Here is a 27,872-nt window from a genome sequence, read left to right as displayed (position 1 = left end):
GAGCTGAACTAACACAATGCCAAATATCAAATGAATAATTGAGGTTATTTCATAGAAATAAACATGGATGATCCAATAGTTCTACATTTGTTTGCGGGAAATTTATCAAATTACCCATAACAGAAATTTCATCTTTTTTGCAACCATTCCAAGTCATATTTATATGTCAAGATTTTTAAACTAAAAAAAAAATAGAGGTAGAATGTTAAATAACTCGTCTCACATGGCATGAATTTACCTTTTTTCCCAAAGAAAGAGAGAGAGAGAGAGAGAGAGACTTCGACTTGTTAGTTTCAGACGCTTTCTATAGAGAGAGAGAGCACACTTGGTTTAATTGAAGGGTTTTGTTAGGGTACTCATAAATATGGAGTATATCTTTAATGTAGCTTTTCCACTCCTAGTACAAAGAAGAAAACAAAATAGTTACAATTCTCTCTAAAGATGAATTTCCACAAACCAAAACTTTGGACACGTTGCAACCAAAATCCTTTCACTATGGTACATATCACTGTACAGAAGGAGTTTTCTCAGTCATCATCATTACTGGGATTTGCTTTTGCCCGTTTCCATTTATAAGCTGCCTCCAATATTTTTGTGTTCGGAAGAGAAGCAACTTCATCGGGGAATATGTAATCGTAATATTCTTCAAACCTGCAAAAGTTTAGCACGAATATAAATAATCAGATTAGTAAGAATTAAACCCCACAGCCCCAAATAAATACATATATATATATATATATATATATATATATATATATATATATATATATATATATATATATATATATATTGTTTCAAAATATCTAGAGAATTGTTTCAAAACATCTAGAGAAATGTTTCAAAACATCTAGAGAATTGTTTCAAAACAATGCAATGTAAATAGTCAGATTAGTAGAGAATTCGAGCAACTCATACGAACCGGACAATGCAATATAAATCGTCAAATGAGCAAGGGATTAGAATGACTCAAAGGAACTAGACAATCTACTATAAATGGTCAGATGAGCAAAGATTCTAGAGTGACTCGAGGAAAAGAGAGGAAGAGAGAGAAGGGGGGGGGGGGCATCATAACATACCCAGCAGGAGTCTCGTCCTGAGATGCAATGGCTCTTCTCCTCTTGACCTTCTTGGGGAGCTTCCTCTGCACCAAACTAACATCCCCTACACCCGCAAAACTTGCCTCCATATTCAGCCATTCTTCTAAAAGCATGGCTCTCTCTTCTTTTAGCTCTGGGGCTGCCGTCCTTAAGTACTCAAATGCCCTCTCATATACACCTAATAAAGCAACCAAGGATTGAGAATGCGACTCAATAAATTGGAATGAATCAAAGAGATGTTATTGCAAAAAAAAAAAATTGTCAGCCTACTCACCACGAGAGCGTAGGAGGCGCTGCATGTTTTCTTCATGGAGAATGGCCTCATCCTTTTCTTCCTCGTCTAACCCAACAGAAGCCTCAAACTTCGCATAACTGATCCAAACCTTCAGATGCTTTGTGCGATCTAGAAGCCTCTCATAGAGTTGACGAGTTCTCTCGAACTCGCCTTTCTTTATCTCATAATCTATATATGCCTGTTATTTTGTGAACTGGTTAATATGCCATTCCGAACAGAATAAGCCAAATTTTTTAACTCAAAGAGTTCATAAACGATTCAAAAGCAAAATCAACATCGGTGTCGAAATAAGCCAAATGCTAGAGAGAAAGATACAAAATATAAACCAACAGCATATACCATTAGAAATGGTAAAGAAGATGCAAAAGAAAATTGAGGTCAGGAAAGGAATCAAGGCTACTAGAGTCTATGACAAGTCCAGTATCTATGTTTGAGTGTGTGTGTGTGTGTGTGTGTGTGTGTGCGTGTGAGAGAGAGAGGGAGAGAGAGAGAGGAAAAAATTGTAAAAGTGAAACAAACCAAAAACAACATAAAAAGTCCAAAAAAGTTGAAATAACTATATATATCATTGATTAAAAAAAATATGATTCACGCTTTGAGACATTTCGGAAAAATCCAAAAAAGAGGAAAATAAAAAATATGGCATACAAGAAAAAAAAAATCATTGTTTTTTTTCTTTCTTGAAAGAGTTAACCTTGAATTAATGAAAGGAGTGATGGGCGATCCACAGTGTGGATGCTCCAAAGAATAGAGAGAAAAAAAAAATAACGAAGAAAGGTCTTCTTAAGAAAGGTTACAACAAAAGCAACCCAAAATAGGAAGACAAAAAGCAACCCAAAATAAGAAGCCAGCCATGCTTGCCACTGCTTTAGCCACGGTGTCGGCCTCCTGATTGCCTTCCCTCCAAATGTGCAGCCATGAGATGCTTGTATCCCTACCCAAGTGATCGATCTCCTCAAAGATGTTAGCCAAATACCACAGCGGTGGGGTAGGGGTGGATGCTCAGAATGTCACATTCTTGGAGTCGCATTCTATCATAAGCGAGTCTAACATAAGAGGCTTGATTAGTTTGAGGCCTTCCAATAGTGCAATGGATATCCGTAGAATCAATATGGCTGAGGAACTTAGAGAGAGAGGTGACAGGATTGTCAAGGTGATCTCTGAGATGCAACCAGCTCCCGAAGGTCCTGGGTTGCCCAAGGAGTATCCATCGAAGTTAAGCTTGAAAGTGCTCTGGGAAGGAGGCATCCACAATGCTACCCTCGAATAACACTTCCGATTGTGTTGGAGGCATGCCTCCCAATTCTGAGTAAAGTCAGTGGCGGAAAAACCTTTGAAACTCTTGTGATTGGTTGTGCAAAACACCACGGCGGATTTTTGTTTGACAAAAGTGTTGTACCATGAAGAATGCTCCCCCTGGAAAATCCGGTTGTTTCGTTCAATCCAAATAGCCCACGAAGAGGCTGCCACTGCAGACTTCCAAAGCAAAATACCTACCTTCACCCAAGGGGAAGGTTGGATTGCATTGACAACGTGGGTTACTGAAGCCGGAAGCACCCATTGGACATTAAAGAGGCAAAGCAGCTCTCCCCACATATTGAAGGCAAAGGGACAGTGCAAAAACAGATGAGGGTCGGATTCCTCATCTGCCATACACAAAACACAACGATTACTTATTGGAATTTGGAGTTGGTCCAATGTGAGGACTCTATGAGAGATGGCAATCCACATGAAAATCTTGATATTTGAATGAGCAAAAGATGACCAGGCCTGTTCCATTATCGAAGTCGGAGGGAGGGGGAAAGTGGGGGATTGCGCCAGTCTTTGACACAAATGTGAGGGAAAATTCCAGAGGCTACTGGAGTCGAAATAATGTGGTCCTCACCATGAGGGGCTAAGAAACACAATTGTAACTCAAGCTGATAGATCTGCAAATAGGCTTTATTCGACGTCATTTATAGCTCGTCTGAAATTGGGGTTCCAGGAATACCTCGAGCCCGTGATAATCATTTCCTCGCTACAGTGGTTTCTAGTGAACGGCCCAAAGAGAAGAGCACCAGAAATCTCTCTGAGAGAGGAGATTGACTGAGCCAAAGATCTTTCCAAAGGAGTATGCGACTACCTTCTTTGGGATGGTTTCTAATAAATTGCTTGAAAAACGAGAAGGCTGCGTAAATGGATCTCCAAACCCCTGAAGATCTAGAGTTTGTGGAACAATTCGATAACAAAGGGGAAGATGTAGACAATATTTGTGCCTCAAAATACTGATCCACATGTGACCGCTAAGTGTTGTCAACTACCAACACCACTTCCCTAAAAGGGCAAGATTGAGCAGTCTCTAATTTCTAATCCCAAACCCTCCCACTTCTTCAGCTGGTAAAGTTTGTTCCAAGAAATAAGGTGAAACTTATAGTTCGCAGCCTCCCCTAACCAAAAAACCTTTGCATCAGTTGTTCGATACAAGAACGGATGGCAGCTAGCTTGAGGAAAATGGGCATTTGAAAGACTGGGATATTGGCCAGAGTGGCCTTGATTAAAGTGAGTATGCCTCCCGGTGAAAGGAATCGGTCCTTCCAACCTGCGAGCTTCATGTCCACCTTGCCTATTATGTGGGACCAGTCTTGCTTCTCCGATTTTCCAATGCACAGAGGTAGTCCGAGGTACTTGGAGGGACTTAAGTTGTAAAGTCCATGGCAATCCCCATCATTTTTGTTTTTTCAAAGTTGACTTTGAACCCGGTAGAAAATTGGAAGCATCTAAGGAACAGGAAGAGATTGGCGCTCTCTTCTAAAGTGGCATTGCAGAAGACTAGGGTGTCATCTGCATATTGGAGGTGAGTAACCGTGGCGCCCTGGTTGGCAAGAGAGAAGCCATGTATGAGACCGGCTGCATAGACCCTGGAAACAACTGCCTAGACACCTCAGCAGAGATGGAAAAAAGGAAGGGGGTGAGGGGGTCTCCTTGTCTCAACCCCCTAGTAGAGGGAAGTAACCTATCGGGGTTCTGTTGATGAGGATGGAGAAGAAGGGTTGGGAGTAGCAAGACTTCATTCAACTCCTCCACCTCGACCAAAATCCCATTTGAAGCTGTGTTTCTTCCAAAATGTCCCAGTCCACATGGTCTTAGGCTTTTTCCCATCCAATTTAACAATGAGGCCCGGTGCCTTAGCAAGATGTCTAGCGTGGACACATTCGTGAGCAACCAAAGCCCCATTGAGGATTTGTCTGTCTATGGTAAAAGCACTTTGGTTGGGAGAGATAACTAGATGTAGGACAGCTTTGAGACGGGTTGCTAATACTTTGGATAAAATTTTGTAAGTGGAATTAACTAGGTTAATGGGCAGGTAATCCTTGAGCTGTTAGGCACTCTCAATCTTAGGAATAAGAGTGATGAAGGGGGAATTCATGGCCCTGTATATACCTCCTCTGGAGTGAAACTCTTCAAAAAGAGAAAGGAAATCACCTCGAAAGGATTCCCGAAAGACTTTAATAACCAAGGGGTGCCCGTCTGGGCCAAGGGCCAAGAGCCAAGAGCCATATCTAAGTCCAATTGAGAGATGGCCTCGAGAATCTCCGTCTCGTCAAAAGGTCTCTCCAGCCAGGTCACTTTATCACTAGGGAGTGAAAGGAAAGGGAGGTCCACCATAACCGGCCTGGGACCTTGGGGGGCAGAGAACAAATTTTTGAAATGGGATAGGATAGCCTGTTCTATGTCCTGGGGCTGATCTAAAAGGTTTACTCCCACCAGAAGATGAGAGATAGTATTGTATCTATGCCTGCAATTTGTTGTTTTATGGCAAAAACCAATGTTCAAGTCACCAGCCTTCAACTACTTGATTCTAGACCTTTGGTACCAAAAAATATCCTCTTTCTTGAGGGTAGAATGGTATTCGAATTTCAGTTGCTCTCTGGAATGGCCTTCCAAGACCGATAGGGGTCTCGATTCTTCAATGGTATCAAAAGACTAAAAAATCATTGTTAAAAAAATCCAAATTACACACAACTTTATACATTGATTCCACAATTTTACTTATTTTTTTATATATTTCTATTTTCTAATTAGCCAGAGTTTTGCTTAGGTACTCAGCTTGACAAGGGGCCGACCCCGCGTAACTTGGCCAAGTATTCGAATGCTCGTTCACCCAGTGCACTTAAAACAACCAAAAATTTTACTTACAATTTGCTTGTGACACAGAGGTGACAAAAGCAAGCATACCTTCCATAGCAACTCTGGCATATCTAGTGCAGGTTGAGCTATTGCCAGCTCAAATATTGCTCTTGCACGTTCAGTCTCACCCAATTGCTGCTCTAATTCAGCAAACTTGCTCCAAGCATAGCAATTTGCAGGAGCCCACTCCAGATACTTCTCATAAAGAGTTCTGCAACGATTGATGTTCCCAAGCTGCAACTCTATTTCTATGTACTGCTTGAAAATCTGTTAATGAAGAGAAAACCATAAGAAGAGATCTTGGAGAAGATAGATACAACAACTTTTTTCATTGACAAAAAACCAAATGAAGAATATAGTAAGCACTTTATCTTTTGGGGCAGTCCCAATTGCATTTCCCAGAATTTGGCGTGCAGCCTTCAGATTCTTCTGCCGTATTTCAAACTGGGCAGCCAACAACCACATCTTTGCAAAGGAAAAATTCTTATGTGGGATCAATTTAAGACATTCCCTGTACACATAACCATATAGCCACTAAATCAGCCAAAGATTTATATATAAGAAATCAAAATGGGCCCTTAAAGATAAAAAAAGAAACAAAACCAGCAAACAAACTGTGCAGGTACCAAATTGAAAGACACCTGTACACTTCTCTTGTGCGCTCCATGTCTTCAGCTTCAAGCTCTTCATACAAAGCATAGTTAATCCTGTAAAACAAACATAGTACAATTAATTCGGAAAGCCATGATTGGGGGGAGGGGGGGGTTTGAAAGAAGAAGAAAAGATAGAATGCGTTCAAAGTTTTACCAAAGATAAATGTATCTCTGCCAATATCTTTTCTCCTCAGCAGGGGGTACATTAGCAATTGCTCTCTCATAGACTTCTCTGATCCTCTCTTTATCACCACCGCTCTCTTCCAAACGAATATAATCAAACCAATGATCATAGTTAAGAGGGTTTTTCTTGACCTCTTCCTCATATTGAAATCTCCTCTTCCCAACTATCACATCCTCAATCCCTTCTCGATCGCCATATTGCTTCTCAAAAGCAACAAACTTCTTGTAAAGTTCCTCTGCCTGCCCCTTAGGTATATGGTCAAGCGCATACTTGTAAATGCACCGAGCCCTTTCCATCTCTTTGCATCTTTCCTCAAACTCCGCAAATGCCACAAACAGCTCCTCATTATGCCCATCCTCCCCTAACCTCTCAATTGCTCTTTCATAGCAACTTCGTGCTCGAGCAATTTCCCCATTCTTCATCTCAAACTTAGCATACCGTATCCAAGCCTTAATAGTAGGATGACACTGTACGTACCTCTCATAAATTGATCTTGCTCTATCAATCTCATTATACCTCAGCTCGAATTTGATGTAGGCAGCCCAACCGTTATGGTCTGGCTCCCAGTTAATCCAGCGCTCGAATACCTGTCGAGCACCCGCAACATTACCCAACATCTCTTCCATGTGTATATATTTGTACCATAGCTGATCGATTCGAGGAAGAAGAGTGACTGCTCTGTCCCACACATTCCTAGCGTGGTTTATGAACCGATTCTTCATCTCCACCTCTGCATATTTCAACCATAATGTGGCATCCCTATAGTTTACTTCAAGAGCACGCTCCCAAACTGACCTGGCTCGAGCAAAATCCTTTTGACTCTCCTCCCATTGAGCATATTTAATCCACACACTGGTGTTCCACCTGACCCTTCTGATCAAATCTTCGAATTCCTTCCTTTTCCTGAGGCGATAATCTGCGAGCTCAGTTGCATCAGTAATTTTCTGTTTGGGGGGCCTGATTTCAGCCTCTTGACGCTCACGGGCCTCTCGTAAAATCTGCTCCGCGGTGATTTGGATGGGAGCAGGTGTCTTGTTCTTGACCCTTGTGGGTCTTGGGAGCTTGACCTCAGTCTCCCTTTTGGTGAGGAAACCAAGAGATGGATCTGCCTCCTTGAGAGACATTTTGAATTAACTGAAGACTAATAGAATTGGCTCTATGGCCTCTAAATCAATAGGGATCAACCTTAACCCAGATGGAGAGGAAAACCAAACCCTAATACCTTTCCTTGTCTGTGCGAGAGAGAGATATACCTATTGCTGCTAGGGCTTCAGTGAAGGCGTCAACAATGATGGTTTACTCAGGGATGTGATTCGTTTCAACTAGGATAGAGAGAGAGAAATGGGCACTGTTAATCTTGGCAAGGCCAATGTCGTGAAGGGTAATGTGACTCTTTTGAACTCGAAGAGATGGCTTGTATGGCAGGCCCAGGTGGTCAAGGACGATTTGATTATTGCAGCTTTTGAAGCAATAGAGATAAAGCATGAAGGAGGCACCAACTCGCCACAAATAATCCAAGCTCGAACAGGCAGCAAGGGAAGAGAAATTATTCCTTCAAAATCCACCCTGTTTGATACCATTATTCTTTTCTGCCACGGTCAGAGCCATTGCTTCTCTCTCTAAAAAACCCACAAGGACAAAAAACGAGTAGCACTTGTTAGAGAGATAAAAAGGGTAGAGAAAGGAGTCCAAGGTTTTAGGGTTTTAATGTGGTTTTGAGTGCAGTCAGGTTAGAGAGATATAAAGGGTCGGGAGAGAAGTCTAATTTTGGGGCTTTTGGGGGTTGCTTGATGTTAGGTCTTAGGGTTTGCAGAAAATCGTCAATTCTACTTTTAGGGGTTTTGTGGGTTGTTTAATGTTAGGTTTTAGGGCAGAAAATCGTCAAGTCTAGTTTTGAGGGTTTTATGGGTTGTTTGATTTTGCGTTTTGAGGTTTGCAGAAAATCATCAGCAATGGCTACTTTCTGCATGAATCTGGGTCTAGAAGATTTGCATAGTTGGGCTTGAATGCATTGCAAAAATGACGGTTTAGAGCATAGTGAGCAAATCGTCGGTTATTCGGCGATTTTTTTCAAAAAATCAACGTTTTATGTAAAACATTTTAAACGGAGGGAAAAATCATGTAGTTTTCATAAAAACGTTTAAAACGCATTTTTTCATAATACGATTTATATCAAGCCAAAAAATCGTATCTTTTTTTACCCTTACCAATAAAATTTTTTTTAAAGATATATATATATATATATATATATATATATATATATATATATGTTTCCTATTTTCTGAATTACAGCCATTGCTACTGTCATGCTTTTGAAAAGAAATATTATTTAAAAAAAAAAACCTAAAATATAAATTTGTATCCCTTAGTCTTCAAAGCCAGTTGCAGATTGAAGGTATGAATTTGTTTTTCCTTTTTTTAAAAAAACTTAAAAAGCTAGGTGTAGATTTCAGTTGTTATTATGGAAAATCATTGAGTAAATGAAATACTGTTTATAGCAAATCATTTTTTAAAGTAAATCATTGTGTAAAGAAAATCATTTACATGCAGATTTCTGTGATAATTGTTTTTTATGAAAACACTGTTTATGGCACAAATTAGAGCTCAAAACATAGTCTTTTACTGATGACAGAAATTCGAGCTCAAAACATAGTCTTTTACTGATGAATGAGAAGCAGGGAGTGTGACTAAGGACCAAGTAATCAATATTTCGAACTGTAAACTTACAGGAGCGAGCAAATGTATATACAGGAGTAGTTCCCCAAACCTAATCCTTCAGCTCTGCTTCTTGTTTCCCCAAGAAAATGACAAACCCTCTTCCTTTTCTCTCTCTATAAACCCTAATGGCAGGGTTTGTGAAGCTTCTTCGTTCTTCTCTATGTAAACCCTAAAGGCAGGGTTTGTGAAGCTTCTTCCTTTTTCTTCCTTCTTCTCTCTATAAACCCTAATGGCAGGGTTGTGAAGCTTCTTCGTTCTTCTATCTGTAAACCCTAATGGCAGGGTTTGTGAAGCTTTTCCCTTCTTCTCTCTTTAAACCCTTCTCTCTATAAACCCTAATGGGAGCCCAATCCTATTTTCTTCTCTTCCTTCTTCCTTCTTATCTCTCTAAACCGTAAACGCAGAGATGTAAAACCCAAATTTGTACGAGTCTCTCTTTAATTAGAGAAATTTATAAAACTTCAACTTTATAAAACGTTAACCACAGTTATAGAGTGACCATAGTCACCATACTACAGTTACATCATTGTAATGAGGAAACAAAAATCGTATTTTTTTTACCTAGTAAATGTGATGTTTGATAACAAATTTATATAAGTATATTTGCACGATTTTTTACCAAGTAAATGTGATGTATAATAACAAATTTATATAAGTATATTTGCCACCATACCATAGTTAAAATATTTAATGGATAAATTTATATAATAAGTTTGTTTTTAGTATATGATAAATAACTGTGATGTTTCTTAAATTATTTAATGGGTAGATTTATATGGTATATTTTTTTGGCTATATACTAGTTAATTATATATTTAATATTGGATGATTGGATAAAAGTTACGAGATATCTAAATTAATTGAATTAATTATATTAGCCTAATAAAGTTTTTATGAATGAATTAGTTATTGATGGCATTGACATAATTTTTATTTTTTAGAATTTCAAATTTTCTAATATTATAAACTTATCCGATTTTTTTACTCCGATTTTTTGAGCCTAATCCGATATATTAGTGATATTTTTATAGGAAGTATTTTTGCCGATCCGTATTTTTTACCCAATTTTTCATCCTATTTTTTTAAATAACAACGATTTGTTTCCGATTTTATGGTGAGCCGATTTATTGATAGTGCCCGACTTGCTAACTATGGTTTAGAGTGTGTGAGAGAGAGAGAGAGAAACAAAGCGGATATGGGAGAGGCAGAGAGAGAGAGAAGGGGACGTGAAAATATTTTTAGCTCATCACTTTAATTTATGGGAAATTATCGTAGATATATCTTAATTTAAGTTTAATTGGATAAAAACCCAAAACTTTCGTTTATATCTTCTACACCCTTTTTTTGTCTTTGATATTTTTTTACCCAAAATACGTTCATGGTAGTCATATTACCGTAATAGTTAGTGCATATTATACGGTATTTTAAGTACCGTAATATTTAAAAGTCCGCAATAGCAACATTTTATACGGTACTTTAAGTACGTAAACTTACACGGGCCGCTTTTAAGTACCATAAGTACTAACTCTTGTTATACAGCATTTAAATGCCCTAAGCCCTCTTTATATTATCTATCTCATTTCTAATTTATTTTATGTTGATCTATTCTTTCTCTCTCTATGTTATAAAGTATTTAAAATGCCGTAAACCATTTTCTCATTTTGTTTGTATTTATCTATTTCATCTCTAACTCTTTGTAGATTTAACATATCTTTCTCTTTCTAATTCTTTTTCATTTTTATCACTTCTTCCTCTCCCTCATTTTTTTTTTATCTCTTATTTCTCTCTCTACAATCTTACTCTACGAACCAATTTGGACATGGCCAAATATCCCAGTTAAGAAGAGAAAGATTTAGAGAGAAAAAGAATAGATAAATATTAAAAAGGATGAGAGAGAAATAAGAGATAAATATTAAAAATGATGAGAGATAAATAAGAGATAAACATAAAAAAAATAGAGATGAAAGAGATAAATGCAATAAAGATAAAAGGTTTTACCGCATTTTAAATGAGGTATAACATGGGTTAGTTTTGACGGTACTTAAATACCGTAATTAGTTTCGGTATCTACTATAAAATGATACCATTTTATAAATAGCTTTTATGGTACTTAAAATGTTGAGTTTTAATTTTTACGAGTACTTTAATTGGCTTCAGTATTTATATAAAATGATACCATTTTATAGATACCTATTAAAGTATTACTGTATTTTAATTACCGTAATACGCCTTCAACATATTACGGTATTTAAATTACTGTAATGTTCTTTACAGTAAAAAGACTATCATGAAGGTTATTTTGGTCCAAAAAAATCAAAAATTGTGAGAAAAGGTGTAGACAAGGTTTTGATAAATTGAGGGTTCTTTTTCTGATTATAGTAAAATATAAGTATATTAACAATAATTTCCCTTAATTTTTTTACCTTTAAAACTTATTTAATAATTGGAAAACTATAAAATGAGATTATTTACGATACAAGATCGTCACATTAATCTTGACCACTGGATGTGAAATTAAGTTGTTGCAATTATTCCATTGACCAAATTCAAACTTTAAAATAATTTTTTTTGAACTTTGTGACAGATTCACGCCATCAAATTTCACATCAAATGGTTGTAAGGAATTGTGACCACCTTGTATCATTTATTTATTAATTTATACATACAAGTTTTTTTTATTGATTTTATTCATCTATGAAAAAATTCAATTTTTCCTCAATGTGAAGTATTACAAAATTGAAAATTCACTTTGGTGATTATATAAATTTTTTGTTTACTTTTCGATATTTTATCGTGGCACTTCATATGAATAATATTTATTTATAATGTCATCATCAACTTTACGTATTCTAATATATATTTATCATTTATTTCTCAACAATATTTTTTATTATTTATCAATATATTCGAAATTCAATTATCAACAAAAATCAATTTCTAAACAAAAATCAATTTCTCCTCAATGTGAAGTATTAAAAAATTCAAAATTCACTTTGGCTATTTTCAAAGGTATTTCGATCATTTTATATTTTGAAAAATATTTTTTATATATGTTTTAATTGTGTATCCTATTTTTTAGTACACACTTCTAAAATTTCATTATGATCTGATTTCTTAACAAATATTAAAATTCATAAAGTGATATGGATTCTGAACTACATGATGAAGATCCAACGGCAGAGCTTTCATCTAAAAAGCTAACAATTGCTGAGCAGCTATAATGAATAGTAATATAGGTAGAAACCAAGCTGCAGATCTTCATCGAGTGGTAAAAAAAATATCACTATTTTAATTTTATTTTATTTTATATAAATCATATTAATATTAAAGTTTGGATATATATATCTAACACTCTTACGCACCATATAAAAATATAAAAAAATTATTTTCAATTATTTAAAATAACCAAATTACCCCAATCATTTTTTAAAGATATTTCTGTCATTTTATATTTTGATAAATATTTTTTACATATTTATTAATTGTTCACCTTATTTTTTAGTACACACTTCACAAATTTTATTATGATCTAATTTCTAAAAAAATATTAAAATTCATATAGTGATATACATTTTGAACCACATAATAAATATCTGACTGCTGGGAGTCTACCTATATTACTATTCAGTATAGTTGCCTAGCTGTTGTAAAGTTTACTCATATATATCTCAGGAAGCAGGTAGAGAGAGAAAATCCTAGTTGTGAATTTGGTAGAGAGAGGGAGAAGAGAGAGAGTTTATTAGGGTTTTTAGAGAGTTGAGTTTTTTTAGAGAGATGGGATATTGGGTTTTTAGAGAGTTTTTAGAGATAAAAAGAGAGATTGAGTTTTACATACACAAAGAGATATTGGGTTCTTAGATAGAGATATTTGGTTTGGGTTCTTAGATAGAGATATTTGGTTTTAGAGACAGAAAGCGGGTTTTAAAAAAAAAGGGATTTTCTTAGAGAAGGAAAAAGCATACTAAATGGATTGAGCTGGGCCTTATTTGGGCCCAAACGAGGCATTAACGAACTAATCATGGACAGCCTGGTCTGCCGGACAAATTCTAGGCTTATCAAGCATGGCCTGGCACTGCCCAATAATAGTTCATGTCCAAAATGGCCCTACCTGGCTTGGCCCGAAGCCCGCTGGAGGTCCGTTAGCCGGCCCTGCCCGAAAGCCCGCGGCCCAGCCCTAGGTGTGATTCATTTTTCTCCATTTTATGTTCTATTTCTTGTTGGGAGTTAGATAAAGATTAGATGTTCCGGATTTCCGTGTTTACTTGAGGAACCCAATTACAGAAATGAGAATGACAGGTTTTGCAGGTACGAGCAAGGGTGTGCTTCTTTACAGTGAAGCAAATAAGAGGGGGAGGGTTCATCATTAGGTGATTAGTGAGAAATGGTGGGGGAGAAATGAATGTGTTTTTGGCTTTTCCTGATCATGAGAAATGGTGGGGGAGAAATGAACGTGTTTTTGGCTTTCCCTGATCATGAGAAATGGTTAAAGGTTATTCAAATTTTTTATGGATTAGCAAGTGGGTTGTTAAGGACCTCAAAACTGATTTCCGTTCCTCATGTCTTGAAGTCTTTATTTGGGACTGAATATTTCTTCCATTCCAAATATCATTGTTTTCAAATTCCAAGTGCCAACCAAACAACATTGATTTCAAAATCCATACAAATGTAAATAGCATGGTGATTCACGAGCAACTTTGGTTTACCCTTTGGCTTTTTCTTATGTTTGCAAGTATTTATCAGGGTTTATATTCATTGCCTGAAGTCTTTATTCATTTTTTAGAATGGATTTAAACCAATGGTTTTGAAAAACGGATCAGTGTCCTGGATCGGGCACTCTAAATATCCATTCCGATTGGTGAATCGGTGATCCGGATCGGGAATCAGCCGACTCGGTCGGATTAAGTTTTAAAAAAAAATTCATTTTGAATGTATTAAAATTCATTATGAATGTTGTCTTTTAGGAATCCAATAAGAAATGAAGGTATTACATTGTTAACTTTTATTTTTTTTCATCAATTTGTAAATATTGACTTGTTATTTCCTCGTATAAACTTATGTTAACCATTAAATTTACATCACAAAAGAAAAATCTTAAAATTATTATGGATAAAGTATATAATCATACATTGACTACAATAAAAAGTAAACTAAATTGATGAAAAAATAGCCACTAAAATCTCAAATTGGCGGGAAACCCTAATCCACTAAAAAAACCCAAATTATTACAACCTAACTGTAATCCAAAATTATTACAACCTAACTAACTATTTGGTACTGAAATTAAAATTGTTGGTTTATATTTATAATTATTTTATTATACAAAAATAATAAATCCAAAATATTTTATAATATAATCTAATTTAAAATGTATTATTGATAACTATAAGAAAAATAATACATTACGTGATTTATAATGCAAAAATTAATAAATAAAATAAAAAATTTAGCTTGCAATATAAAAATTATTATAATGCGTATCAATTTTTGAAATAAAACTTTAATTTTTTAAAATTTTAATTTTTTAGATTTCTAGATTAAATTTAGTAAAAGAGATTGTTAATAGAAAGACAAAATTTCAAGTGGAATAAATTTGTTTTTAACAACATTGTTTTCTTCTTATTTTTTATTTTTTTACAACAAAAATTGAAATAACACTTTAATTTTTCAAAATTTTATTTTTTTAGATTTCTAGATTAAATTTAGTAAACGAGATTGTTAATAGAAAGAGAGAATTTAAAATGGAATTTTTTTTTTTTAACAACATTATTTTTTGCTTATTTTTTATTTTTTTCCAACAAAAATAAAATACTTTTTTTAACAACATTATTTTCTACTTATTTTTTATTTTTTTTACAACAAAAATAAAATAAGATAAGCACGCCTAAGCTGGGGTTTGAACTTCAAATGTGCTTCAAACCATAAAGCCACATCTATTAACTTTACATATTAATGATACTTATTCAACATTTATTTTAATTTAATGCACCTTGTGGGAATTATTCCACATCCAACAATGAGCATCAAATTTTATATAAATAGCTTTGTAGTACGTAATCAAACTCACGCGTAAAAGTACGGGGGTGCCCACTGATTGGTGGTGCCATGCGATGCCGTTGGGATATGAAGGTTTGCCAGGGCGAACCGGCGGTATGTGATGTCATATGGGCGATTCTAATCGGTGTATGCCATCATATAGCCGGTTTACCGGTTCAGAACTGGTTGTTCAGAATCAGTTTCCACCGATTCCTTGTTTTACAGAGTAATCGGCTCGAGGATACAGATTCCCGTGCCGACTCCCCTCTCCAGAGTCGGCACGGGGATACCGATTCCCGTGCCGACTTAGGCGAGTCCGTTGCGACTCGCCGATATTTAAATCACTTATTTGTGGTTTACTGTTCAGAATTGCCGGTTCTGTTCTAGAACTAGACGATTCCCAGTTTTACAAAGTAATCGGTACAGACTAGTCGATTTTTAAAACATTGATTTGTGGTTTACTATTCAGAACCGCTGGTTCTGTTCTAGAGCTGGACGTTTCTTAGTTTTACAAAGTAATCGGCATGGAGATATCAATTCCTGTGGTGACTCGAGCGAGTCTGTTGCGACTTGCCGATTTTTAAATCATTGATTTGAACTATTACGGTAGTTTATGCATAGCAACAATGAAATGACTTTTTGGTTTCTCGACTTCTTTCTCTCTCTAGATTTTGGGAACAGAGGGCCCTATGAGGTTCTCGAGACTAGGGAAATATACTAGATTTTGAGGAATGCAAGGGAAGAAATCTCTGTGTTCGACGAGAAATGATACATAGATCATTGTTTCTCCCTCTATTTTTTTATTTTTTTAAATGGCTACTTGCCAAAAGGGTAGTGGAGGGGGAAGAGCTCTAGTTTTTTATTTTGCTTCACTACGAGAAAATGCTTTTCCTTCTCTAGTTTTGGCGGATGGAATAGCTTCGAAGGTAATACTCCAAAGAAGTTATTTCTCTCTCTAGCTTACGGAGAGGGTGGAATGCCAAATTTAATGGACAATGGACAATGTTGTTTTTCTCTTTCAAATGCAATCGGCTTCAAACATAGATCATCGAATCTCTCTAAGCAGTCCAAAGATTGATAGGCTTTGAAAACGGGGTATTGGTGGAGCTACTCAATTCTCCCATGCTTTTTTTTTTTTAATGTTTTTTGAACATAGAGAATACTGGCTCTTACTCGTTTTTAGAAATAATCAACAATTTTTAAATGAAACATAGATCGACAGCTGAGGCTCAAGTGGTGCTACCTGTTAGTGAAAATTAATGGAGCACGAGACTAACCCAAGATCAGATAAAATATGCCATGAGGCTGGTGATCGCAGAGCCTGGATTTTGCCTTTTTGGGGGAGAGTAAATAAGTTATTTTTGCGTACAGATGAAAATCTGTATTTCTTTCTTCTTGCTGCATCATTCCTCTGTCTAGTTTCTCATTTTATAAGAAGAAAAACATGGCTTAACGGTTATCTTTTTCCAACGGTTCATGTGAATGTTGGATGTGATAAACATATGATTCATCTAGGCTTTTTCATATATGCTTCACCGTTTTCATATGGCATATATTTAGGGATGCCCTATTATCAACCAGCACTCTCCATATATCTTACCCTTGCATAAAAACGGAGATGTGCAGAGGTTGGACGTGAAAGCGGTTGAAGTTGGCTGGGATGTCATCGTCCGTGAACATGATTGGCGTTGGTGCCATCAGTTGGTTGATCATCCCGCACAACTCATCCGGTTGTGTATTGCTCGGGATGTGCATCTTGGCGAGGACCTTTTCAATTTGGGCTTTATGTGCCGGCAAGTTGGCAAGTACCTCCAAGATGAAGATATAAGCTTGAATCTTCCGTTGATTATCCGGTAGATCTCTCATCGAGAGTGTCGTCTATCAACTGAATGGGTTTGAACACTCGGCCTCTTCGGGTTAGGGAATCAACTTCGTCAGCCTGAAGCTCGATAGAGTCAGCCCTAGCGCGAGTAATGGGAGATTTAGGGTTGTTGGCCCCTTGTCTGGGAGATGACACCTTTTCATTAGCTCTGACCATATCGGTCTCTAGTGTGTCATTTTCGTCATATCAGTCCCTGATTTTCTTAAGCAGTAAGACCGGGCTTTTAGAGAGAGAGAGAAGAGTGTAAACTGGAGAGAGAGAGCTCTTGTTTTCTTAAGCAGAGGGATCGGGCTTAAAAGCCCTCTTAATTTTCACCGGTATTTGGAGGAGGGAAAGCCCTCTTTCCTTTTTGGGTTTTTTTTCACGTGTTATCTCATAAAATGCCGGCATAGGTTTTATGGTACTTAAAAGTATGGTAATATCAATTCAATTTATTAAGAATTTTTAAATACAGTATAATGTTCAAAATTGAAAATTGAAAAAAAATAGTGTAGAGGACATTGATGAAAGTTGGATTTTTTTTCTAAATAAACAAAAATTAAAGTACATTTGTGATAATTTTCTTATTAACTTTTTATTTTAAAATATTTTATTTTTTGAGATTGAGATATTTCTTAAAATATAAGATAAGAGTTTGTGATAATGAGATAGTCCATGAGAGACGAGGGAATTTTTTAGAAACTTATGGCACGTTTGGTTCGCGTGAGATTGTTTTCTAAAAAATATTTTCACATGAAACTCTTATGTAGTTACGTGTGGGAATATTTTATACAAATGGATCTTAGTGCATTTTTTCACACTTGTTCCATCTTTTACCAATAACTACCTAAACATATGAGAGAATTTTTTTCATATGCTTTTATCCGTATTGAGAAAGGGATAAGAAGAGAGAATGGGTGTGGATAGAGAGAGATGCAATTGAAAAAGTAGCTGATTTCAAGCAGTGAATCTTATATTTGGAGATATTGGCATAGATTAAGGAGAATATTTAGTTGCTAACGTAATCTTTCCCATTAAACCCACAAAAAATTAGATTTTTACGAAAGAGTAACCTATTTCACCTTCCTCTCTCTTTCCCAACTTTAAAACTCCAAGAAGTTCTTAGTTCCTATGATCTCTCTTTCCTGTATTTTCAGACACGATTCTCTCTTCATTTACTTTATCTGATTGCTATATTTCAGGTACGTTTTCTTGACTTTCATGATTTTTTGTTTAGTTTCAAGTATCATGATTTTATTTGTTTTGATTCTTGGGTTTAGTTTACTATCACAGTATTGTACATCTCATTTTGATTGATGATTTAGTTTCATAAAACTCTGTAATTGTAGGATTCTCTCTATCTCTCTCGAAGTTAATCTTTAAGCACAAAGAATTAAGTATTTGATATCTTTTTTTGACATTTTTTTCATGACTTTCATTAATTAAATAATATAACCAAAACCACATAATAACCCCTAAATTGTTTTAGAGAGAACAAGAATATGCAACAAATCCTCTGAATTTTCTAGAGTTGGAGAATCAGAAAAGACATACTAATGTCTAAATTTTTATACTGTCACAGTTTTTGTTGATACTTACCGTATCAACAAAATCAATCCTGATCTAAGCCTCCCATATTTTATTTTTTATATCCTAATTAAAATAGAGAGAGTATATTGGATTGATTGTATAAACAAAATCAATCCTTATCAATGATCTCATTTTTCCCGTATTTATGGGATTATTAACTTGGGAGTTAAATCCAATTTAGAAAGGAAATAAAGAGAAAACTTATAAACAGGGTTAGGCGTAAAGATCTTAAACCGTTTAGCCTCTTCTCTAAGCTCTCAACGTATAGAGTTTCTCTCTCTAGAGGTATATACCTTTTGGCCTCTTCGTTAAGCTCTCAACGTATAGAGTTTCTCTCTCTAAAGCTATAGAGTTTCTCTCTCTAGAGGGACGTGCTCTACCTCCTGGTTTTTGGAAAATATTGAACCTTTTGTTCTTTGATATGTTGTTTTCTTGCTTCTGATATATAGAGAGAGAGATTAGGATTTGTAAATATTGAAATTAATTCCAAATTTGACATCTGATATTGGGAATTGTAATAGTTTCATATAATCAAATATGGAATGGATATCATGATATTTACAATGCAATTCTTTAGAATATTGCTTCCTATAATGTCATGATTGTTAGACTTGGGGCTATCCAAAACCACCCACATTAGAATTGAGATTGAGGTATTTTTATAGGATTGAGATATTCCCGTATCTCAATGAAATAGAAATCCAAAAAGAGAAATGATCTTATAGAACCCTCCCCCACCCATGTGTGTAGGACCCTCAAAAGATCACCATTAAAGTTGGTACGGATCTCTAGAAAAGTCAAGTCTCACACATATATGATAACTTTTTTTAGAGATCCGTGCTAACTTTAATGGTAATCCTTTGAGGTCCTACACACATGGATGGGGGGGGGGAGGTCCTATAGGATCATTGCTCATCCAAAAATGATTAAAATTCTTAGATATATCTTTTGGTATTTTGATATATATGTAATATATATAGGAAATTTCCTATTTAATGTGTATATATATGGGATGAAAGTGAAGAGAATTTTTGTACTTTATTTTTCCCTAAAGCTTCCTGATGGTTGTTTCTTGTAGAGAAGCGGTTTTATTGAGATTTTGGGTGGTTTAGTTATAGAGAGTCAATTTCTCATTGCTCTCGCATCTATATTGAGATTTTGAGAAGCGGTTCACATTGAAATTTTGGGTGGTTTAGTTAGAGAAAAAATCAATTTCTCGTTGCTCTCGCATCTGTATTGAGATTTTGAGTGGTATCCTTTTTAAGAGATTTTGGGTGGTTTTCCTTTTAGTTAGAGAGAAAGTTAATTTCACATTGCTCTCACATTTCTATTGAGATTTTTGGTGATTTTTTTTTTAGTTAGAGAGAAAGTCAATTTCTCATTTAATGAGATTTTGAGTGGTCTCCCTTTTAGAAGATTTCGGGTGGTTTTTCTTTTAATTAGAGCGAAACAATTTCTTGTTGCTCTCGCGTCTCTATTGAGATTTTGGGTGGTTTCCTTTTTAGTTAGAAAAAAAAATAGTTTCGTGTCTCTTTTAGGAGATTTTGGGTGGTTTTTCTTTTAGTTAGAGAAAATGTCAATTTCATGTCCCTTTTGAGAGATTTTGGGTGGTTTTCCTTTTAGTTAGAGAGGTTTTTCTTTTAGTTAGAGAAAATGTCAGTTTCGTGTCCCTTTTGAGAGATTTTGGGTAGTTTTCCTTTTAGTTAGAGAGAAAATCAATTTCTCATTGCTCTCGCATCTTTATTAAGATTTTGGGTGGTTTCTTTTTAGTTAGGGAGAAAGGGTGTCTCTATCTGAATCTGGTGTCCCATCTCTATTGAAATTTTGGACATGCTTGATAACTGGAAGCAAGTTCATGAATTGAGATTTTGGGTAGTTTTCTTTTAGTTAGAGAAAAAGTCATTTTTGTGTATTTTTTGGGAGATTTTGAGTGGTTTTCTTCTTAGTTAGAGAGAAAGTCAATTTCTCATTGCCCTTGCGTCTCTATTGAGATTTTGGGTGGTTTCTCTTTTAGTTAGGGAGCAGGAGAAAGCGTGTCTCTATTTGGATATTGGGTGGTTTCTCTTTTAGTTAGGGAGTCGGAGAAAGTGTGTCTCTATTTGGATATGATTCCATCTCTATTGAAATTTTGGGCATGTTTGATAACTGAAGCAAGATCATGAACTGTTAATTGGAAGTTCTTAAAAAACTGTAAATTAGAAGTTACTTAAGAATGGTTCCATCTCTATTGAAATTTTGGACATATTTGATAACTGGAAGCAAGTTCATGAACTGTAAATTGGAAATTCTTAAAGAAATCTAAATTAAAAGTTACTTAACAAGTTTTTAGTTTCTGTGTTTGATAACCTCCCTAAGAATTAAGAAGTTTGTGAAATGGTAAAATTGATACCTAGATATTATCTATTTATTTATTAGTTCATAAAACATTATTTTTAGGATACAATATCAATTGAAAATGAAGTATGTTGGATTGAGAGAGAGTGTGTGTTATGAGAGAGAGTTTTATTGATGAGAGAGAGAAGCATTCTAGATAGAGATACATTTGTACATCAGATAATGTAGTGTTAGTCTTTTTGGCTTAGTTCTAATGCCACCCCCAATAGATTTGTAAGTCCTAATTGTCGTACCACCCTCATGGATATAATAAAATATCTAATATTAAATAAATATATAATATATTGTATTTATTTTTAATACATATATGAAAGTATCTTATATTACATAAATATATAATACATATATATATATATATATATATATATATATATATATATATATATAAATATAGTGTATTTTATATTTGTTTTATTATATAATATATAATAAAATATATTATATTACATCAATATATATGCTGTATAATACAAATATATTAATAAATTAATCATAAATATAATAAATATATAATATCTATTATATGAATAAAATAATATATAATAAAATACTTAAATATATAATATATATTAATAATATACTGTATTATACATTATATTTTATATTATTAATATATATTTTTATTATATATAATATTATAAATATCTATTATATAAATATATAACATATAATAAAATATATTATATATCATATAATAAAATATATTAAATAGCAAAGTATTTTATTAATATATTATTTTTCTTGTATAATATATATAAAATAATATTATATAAATATATAATATAAATATAAATATAAGGTGGAAGGCATAATAGGATTTTAGGAACCAAGTTCTTATTTTAAGTTCCATCATTTTAGATGGAATTTTTTTTCTTAAGCACAAGAGAATAAAGACGCTCGAGGTAGAACTTCATTACTGTATAAGTTTCATATATCAAGCACGAAACTTGTAAAGTAATCGGAAAGTTTTGCTTAACTCTGTTTTTGTTGAGTTTTGTTCCTAAACCCAATTTGTCCCTGCCAAAAACAAAAAAATCAACCATCAGCATCCTCCCATTTGAAGGAGGAAAGACAAACTGCCCTTTAGCAAAATCGACAATTGGTACAGAGCTGGTATATATGCATCTCTTTGTCATTATTATTAAAAATTACATTACTGTCATGGTTCTTGAAATATTTTGCAAAAGGTGATACCATGTTTTAATTGATGGATCAAACAACCTATATTAACATTAAAATTTTTGGTGCTATTTGTTTATTTGAAAAAAAGGTCCTGAAATAACAACGGAGTTTTTATGCTATTCTAGAACTTTTTCCTTTTCTATGTTTGATGTTAGAGCTGTCTGTGCAATTTTTGTTAAAATGATTAGGGTTGAGCGCTATTAGAATGCATATAGAAAGTGGGTTAGGGTAACAATGCAACAATGTTTGATGAGGAAATCTCAAATTTATGAATATTATCTATATTGATACAACAATATTGTCTAGAGTTAAGGGCCCTCCAATAGACACGTGTTGTAAAAATAAAAAAGGTTCTAATTCACATTCCTCCCTTTAAGGAGAGATTGCTCCATGTCTTAATTTGAGAAATAGGAGAATTTAGATAGGAACTAAAGAAAGAAACTAGGCATAAGGGAGAGAGAAAGAAACTAGGCATAAGGAAGAGCTTTGAGGAGAGATTGTTCTACATCTTAATTTGAGAAATAAGAGAATTTAGATAAGAACTAAAGAAAGAAACTAGGCAAAAGGGAGAGAGATAAGGAGATATAGAGATCTATGATGCTATCTTGAGATTTGGAGAGTTATTGAGATGGGTGCAGTTGGCATATCGATGCATCCGTAGCTGAAGAGGTAAGGTGCACCTTCAAATTTTATCATGGTATATATTTTGATGTAAAATGTTTTTAGGATTATCTCAAAATCTATTTTTATATCTAATTATAAAATTTTAAATTTAAAAAAATGGTTAAAATCAAGTAGATCTATAAACATATGAAAATCTTGAAAATAGACGGTGTAGATAATATGTTGTAAAATGCACTATTTTTTAGACTTAAAATCTTTTTATTTTTCATGGTCATACGTCTTGATGTCAAGATATCAATCAAAAGGTTTTTCAACATTAAAACTATCTTTTCCAATGGATTTTTGAGGTGCATCCTTAGCTGTAGAGATAAGGTTGCAACATTATATAATTTTTTTCCTAATGAGATTGAGAGATTTTAGTAGATATGAGAAATTTATTGATAGAAGCTTATACGTAGGGGTGGGAGAGAGAGATAGGGAGCGGTGGAGAGAGAGAATGCATGTAGAGAGATGTATTAAGAGAGATAAAATAAAATATATAATATGGATATTGAGAATTTATTAGATTGAGAGATTTTTGGAAAGATCGAGAGATTTTTATAGAAGCTTTTCAAGGGTAGGGGATTAGAGAGGGAGTTTGTACGAGAGAGAGAGAGATTGATTTCGTTCAGAGATTCATGGAAATTAAAGTCGCGAGAGTTAGAGAGAGAGATTTCTTTGAGAGATTCATAAAAGTTAGAGTAGCCATAATTTCAATAGAAAAATAACTTATCGAGACAAAGCCAATCCATTTTATACGTTTTCTCTTCTGACGTATCCACACCAATGGTTTTAAAAACGGATCGGTGACCCGGATCGGGCTTCCAAAAAACCGATCCGGATCGGTGAATCGGCGTTTCGGATCGAGAATCGGGTGAATCGGTCAGAATAAAGCTTAAAAAAAATCCGAAAAAATTATTAAAATTCATTATAAATATTTTTTTTTAGGAATTCAATAAGAAATGAGGGTACTCCATTAAGAATTTTCATGTTTTTTAATGAATATGCGAATATTGATATGTTCTTTCTCTGCATGAACCGCCATTCAACATTTAATTTACATCACACAAAAGGATAAACATATAATTATCATGGAATAAGTATATCAACATACATGGACTACAATAAAGCATAAAATTAGTAACATATGATCTAAAAATAAAATGATAGACGACGTTATTGTTATTCTTGGTCACGCTGGTGCCATTGATTAAATTCGTTTAACAGTTCATTGATTCGATCTAAAAATGAATCATCGATATTAGCAGGCGTCTGACTATTCCCAAATCCCTGAGTGTTAGTGTTTTGTTGTGTTCCCAATCTAAAATCCCCGAAGATTGTCCATCCTTCATGCTCACCTGCACTGTCGTGCTCATCCCTACACTGTTGCTGTTGGGACTCGATATGTGAATAATATGGCTGGGATAGGGTGGCCTCAGAATCATCATCTCTTTCATTTTCTCTTTGAATAATATGGATTAAAAAAAATAAAAAACAAATTTTCAAAAAATTCTATCATGGATTACAAAAAAAAATTCTATCATGGATTAAAAAAAAAAATCACAAATTTTCAAAAAATTCAATCATGGATTACAAAAAATTCGATCATGGATTACATAAAATTCGATCATGGATTACATAAAATTCGATCATGGATTACAAAAAAAAAACAAACAAAAAAAAACAAAAAATTCAATCGTGGATTACAAAAAAAGAAAAAAACAATTCGATCATGGATTACAAAAAATTCAATCATGGATTACAAAAAACTCTATCATGGGTTACAAAAAAAGCAAAAAACAAAAAATTCGATCATGGATTACAAAAAAAAAAACAAACATTTCGATCATGGATTACAAAAAAAAAACAAACATTTCGATCATGTATTACAAAACATTCGATCATGGATTACAAAAAATTCTATCATGGGTTACAAAAACAAAAAAACAAAAAAAAAAAATTCGATCATGGATTACAAAAAATTCGATCATGGATTACAAAAAATTCGATCATGGATTACAAAAAATTCTATCATGGGTTACAAAAAAAAAAAAAAATTCGATCATGGATTACAAAAAAAAAAATAACAATTCGATCATGGATTACAAAATAATCTATCATGGATTACAAAAATAAAAAATAAAAAAAATAAAATAAATAAAAAATAATAAAATAAAAAAATAAAATAAAATAAATAAATAAATAAATTCCGTACGGGACTCGTCGATTCACTGTACGGACTCGCCGATTCCGTACAGTAAATCGGCTAGTCACTGTACTGAATCGTCCGGTTCTCTCTAGAACCGAACGATTCTTGTTTTTTTCGTCGATTCGATCCGTCCATGGCGATTCCCGAGTCGAACCGGGTTCGACTCGGCGTTTTTTTAAACACGAATCTACACACGATGTACGTAATAGTATTGGCTTCCTTTGAGGACTGAAATTGTGGGAGTTCATGTATCTTTAGGGTTTGGATTTTGATAGTCATGTTTGTTGCAATTGTTTGTTTTATTGAGGGTTTCTTTGTTGATTTTCTATATTTTTAAGAGAAAGCTTTCCATGAGTAACTATAAGGTTTGGATTTTGATAGTCATGTTTGTTCCAATTGTTTAATTTATTGAGGGTTTCTTGGTTGATTTTCTATAGTTTTAAGAGAAAGCTTTCTATGCTGCCCTACCGCATAGAAGTTTTATCCTCCCTTACCCAACCGTCTATTTTTTGAATGGAGGGCTAAGATTGTGTCAACCACAATGTCATGTCTTTACATTATTTTATTTTCAATTTTTTTTTAAAATATTTTAACATCAAATTTTGGACATCCATTCCTCTATTAAACTCGCACCAACAAAAAATATATATAAAAAAAATTTCAATAAAATAAAATGACTAAAATACCGCTGAAAATTTAAAGGGATATGTTGGTCATTATTTTTTATTAAAAAATTATTGTTAATATTTTTTTATAGGTGCGCCCCAATGAGAAGATGGCACGTACCAAATTACACATTTAAAAAATTTGTATTAAAAAAATTAAAAATAAAATACTTTAAGACGTCAGATCTAAAGGGAGTAACTCTCTTGATAAAAAATGAACGGTTGGGGGAGGACAGAACTTTCATGCTCTAGAGGGAGCATAGAAAGCTTCCCCATTTTTTAATTTACCTTATGCTGGTTGTAGTTTGTGTTACTACATATTGTTGATGCTTATTATTTTATGTTTTACGTTAAGATTCATCCGATAGGTTTTTTTTCTTGCTTTTGTTAAAACCATTTTTTGTTCTAGAGCGCAATCGATTGCTTAAGATTTTCTATTTTTATTTGAAGTGGTTTCTTTGATTATTTCCTTATGTAACTCAATAAAATTATAGACAAAATTTGGCGCATAACATTCTTTAAAATTTTACCAAACTTTTGTAAAGCACGTTTAGTCACTATTTTTAAATGTTTTAACAAAAATTATGTTATCTTGACTACGAATATAGGCAAGAATCATTTTTTACATTTGAAGTATAAGATTTTTAAATTAACTGTTCAGATATTTTAACATATACGATCCCTTTTGGTTACTATTTCCAGCATATATATTTTTTTAACTTTCTAATTATGGAGTTAAACTACAAATTGTTGTGAAACATTTTCTATTTAATATGTTTGTTAATGAGTTTTGAATCATAAAACTTGAAATTCTATTTTCATAGTAAAAATTTTATGTATTGAATTTACACCACTTTTACAAATTCTTATAATGCATTCTTAATTGCCTCACAAAAATTATAAGTAATAGGTATCCATGCTTTACTACTTTTACAAATATGTAAATAAGTTTACATTTTAAAGAACTCTTATATCGTAAATATCTAATAATAAATAATATTCATAATTTTTAAGATATCATGTATTATATGAATTTTTCATTTTTATTTTTTAATTAATTTTTAGTTCTTTAACATATTCATTTATTTATTTTCCAATATTATTCATTTATTTTTCTATATACTTCTTTTTTCTCCTATCTCTTTTATATTTTACATGCAGCACACGTAATCCTACTAGTTTACAATTAAATCATTAGAATTGGAAGTTGTGCGGGAATTGTGCATGTGGAGATGAGAGAGACAAGAGAGAGATGCACGTGAGAGATCATATGAAAATACTAAGGGGTTGAATATATTTACGAGATATCATTTCTTAAAAATATAGTGAGAGATAGAAAAATAAATAAATATAATTATCGTAAAATTATTATATAACTTATTTTTCTTAAATCTCTAGTTTTCTCTCTCCTAAAATCTCTAACATCTCTCTTTTTAGTTCTTTCCTTCCAAAAATTTCTAACCCTTTGTCACACCCCAAGAATTTACAATACTATTATTCCTGAGATGTGACGGACAAAACATATATACATCTATTGATAGGACAAATTTACAGTGGCGAGGTCTTACATAGTAAATAAAGAAAGCTAGCACAACAACAGTATCTTCCAAGGTTGATCTTGACTAGCACTCAAAATGAATCCGTAGTTATCCTGAAAAAATGTTTACCATAGTTTGATGAGTTTGGCTACTCAGTAAGTGATCATCATAATCCTAAAAATAATCATGATTGAAAGATATCAATATTTTCCAAAATGAGATCTATTAACAGAAATGCATCAACAGTTTCACTTTCAATAAATGCATAATTTAAGTATAATCCGAGTAATTGAAATGCTTATAACACTTTTAACGGCAGTACATAATTCAAAGGATTTCACAAAATACCCTACTGGCGTCCCAAGTAGGTCACCTATATACCCCATCAGCGTCTTGATGGGTCCACTTAATCCCTATCGGCGTCCCAGATAGGTCCACTTAATCCCTGCAGGTCCATTTATACCTCACCGGCGTACCGGATGAGTCCACTTAATCCCTTCCGGCGTCCCAGATAGGTCCACTTATACCTCACCGGCGAACCGGATGAGTCCACTTGCATACTTAAATTATTTCTAAATCTCTTTAAACATTCGAAAGCAGCAATATCATGTACTCAACATATC

At 33.8% G+C, this 27,872-nt stretch overlaps 1 protein-coding gene across 2 annotated transcripts; it reads right to left on the bottom strand.

Annotated features, from left to right (window-relative positions):
* Nucleotides 1-329: 329 nt before the first annotated feature.
* LOC18436143 (uncharacterized) lies at nucleotides 330-9,557 on the bottom strand. Of its 2 annotated transcripts, none has more exons than XM_020668418.2 (8): nucleotides 9,124-9,557; nucleotides 6,367-8,015; nucleotides 6,186-6,266; nucleotides 5,926-6,070; nucleotides 5,608-5,826; nucleotides 1,372-1,570; nucleotides 1,077-1,275; nucleotides 330-651 (listed from the first exon to the last, which is right to left on the bottom strand). In XM_020668418.2, the coding sequence occupies exons 2-8, from the start codon at nucleotides 7,518-7,520 to the stop codon at nucleotides 528-530; spliced, it is 2,121 nt and encodes a 706-aa protein (XP_020524077.1). In that variant the 5' UTR covers nucleotides 7,521-8,015; nucleotides 9,124-9,557; the 3' UTR covers nucleotides 330-527. The 2 variants fall into 2 exon arrangements, with proteins under 2 accessions (XP_020524077.1, XP_006846229.1); XM_006846166.4 differs by having other exon boundaries at nucleotides 6,201-6,266.
* Between the last annotated feature and the right edge of the window lie 18,315 nt (nucleotides 9,558-27,872).

The sequence above is a fragment of the Amborella trichopoda genome, chromosome 8, assembly GCF_054954075.1.
Source record: "Amborella trichopoda isolate Santa Cruz 75 chromosome 8, AtrichopodaSantaCruz75HAP2 v2.0, whole genome shotgun sequence".
NCBI classification, from domain to species: Eukaryota; Viridiplantae; Streptophyta; class Magnoliopsida; order Amborellales; family Amborellaceae; genus Amborella; species Amborella trichopoda.
The sequence above is the reverse complement of the archived record's forward strand: the minus strand, read 5'-3'. Positions and strand labels throughout refer to the sequence as shown.

What these genes read in the sequence shown, in the direction of transcription:
- LOC18436143 (XM_020668418.2), bottom strand. Translation starts at nt 7,520, where the DNA reads ATGTCTCTCAAGGAGGCAGATCCATCTCTTGGTTTCCTCACCAAAAGG. An exon ending in CAGAGATACATTTATCTTTG is followed by an intron (nt 6,267 to 6,366) that starts GTAAAACTTTGA and finishes TTTGTTTTACAG; the next exon opens with GATTAACTATGCTTTGTATG. An exon ending in TACAGGTGTCTTTCAATTTG is followed by an intron (nt 6,071 to 6,185) that starts GTACCTGCACAG and finishes TTATGTGTACAG; the next exon opens with GGAATGTCTTAAATTGATCC.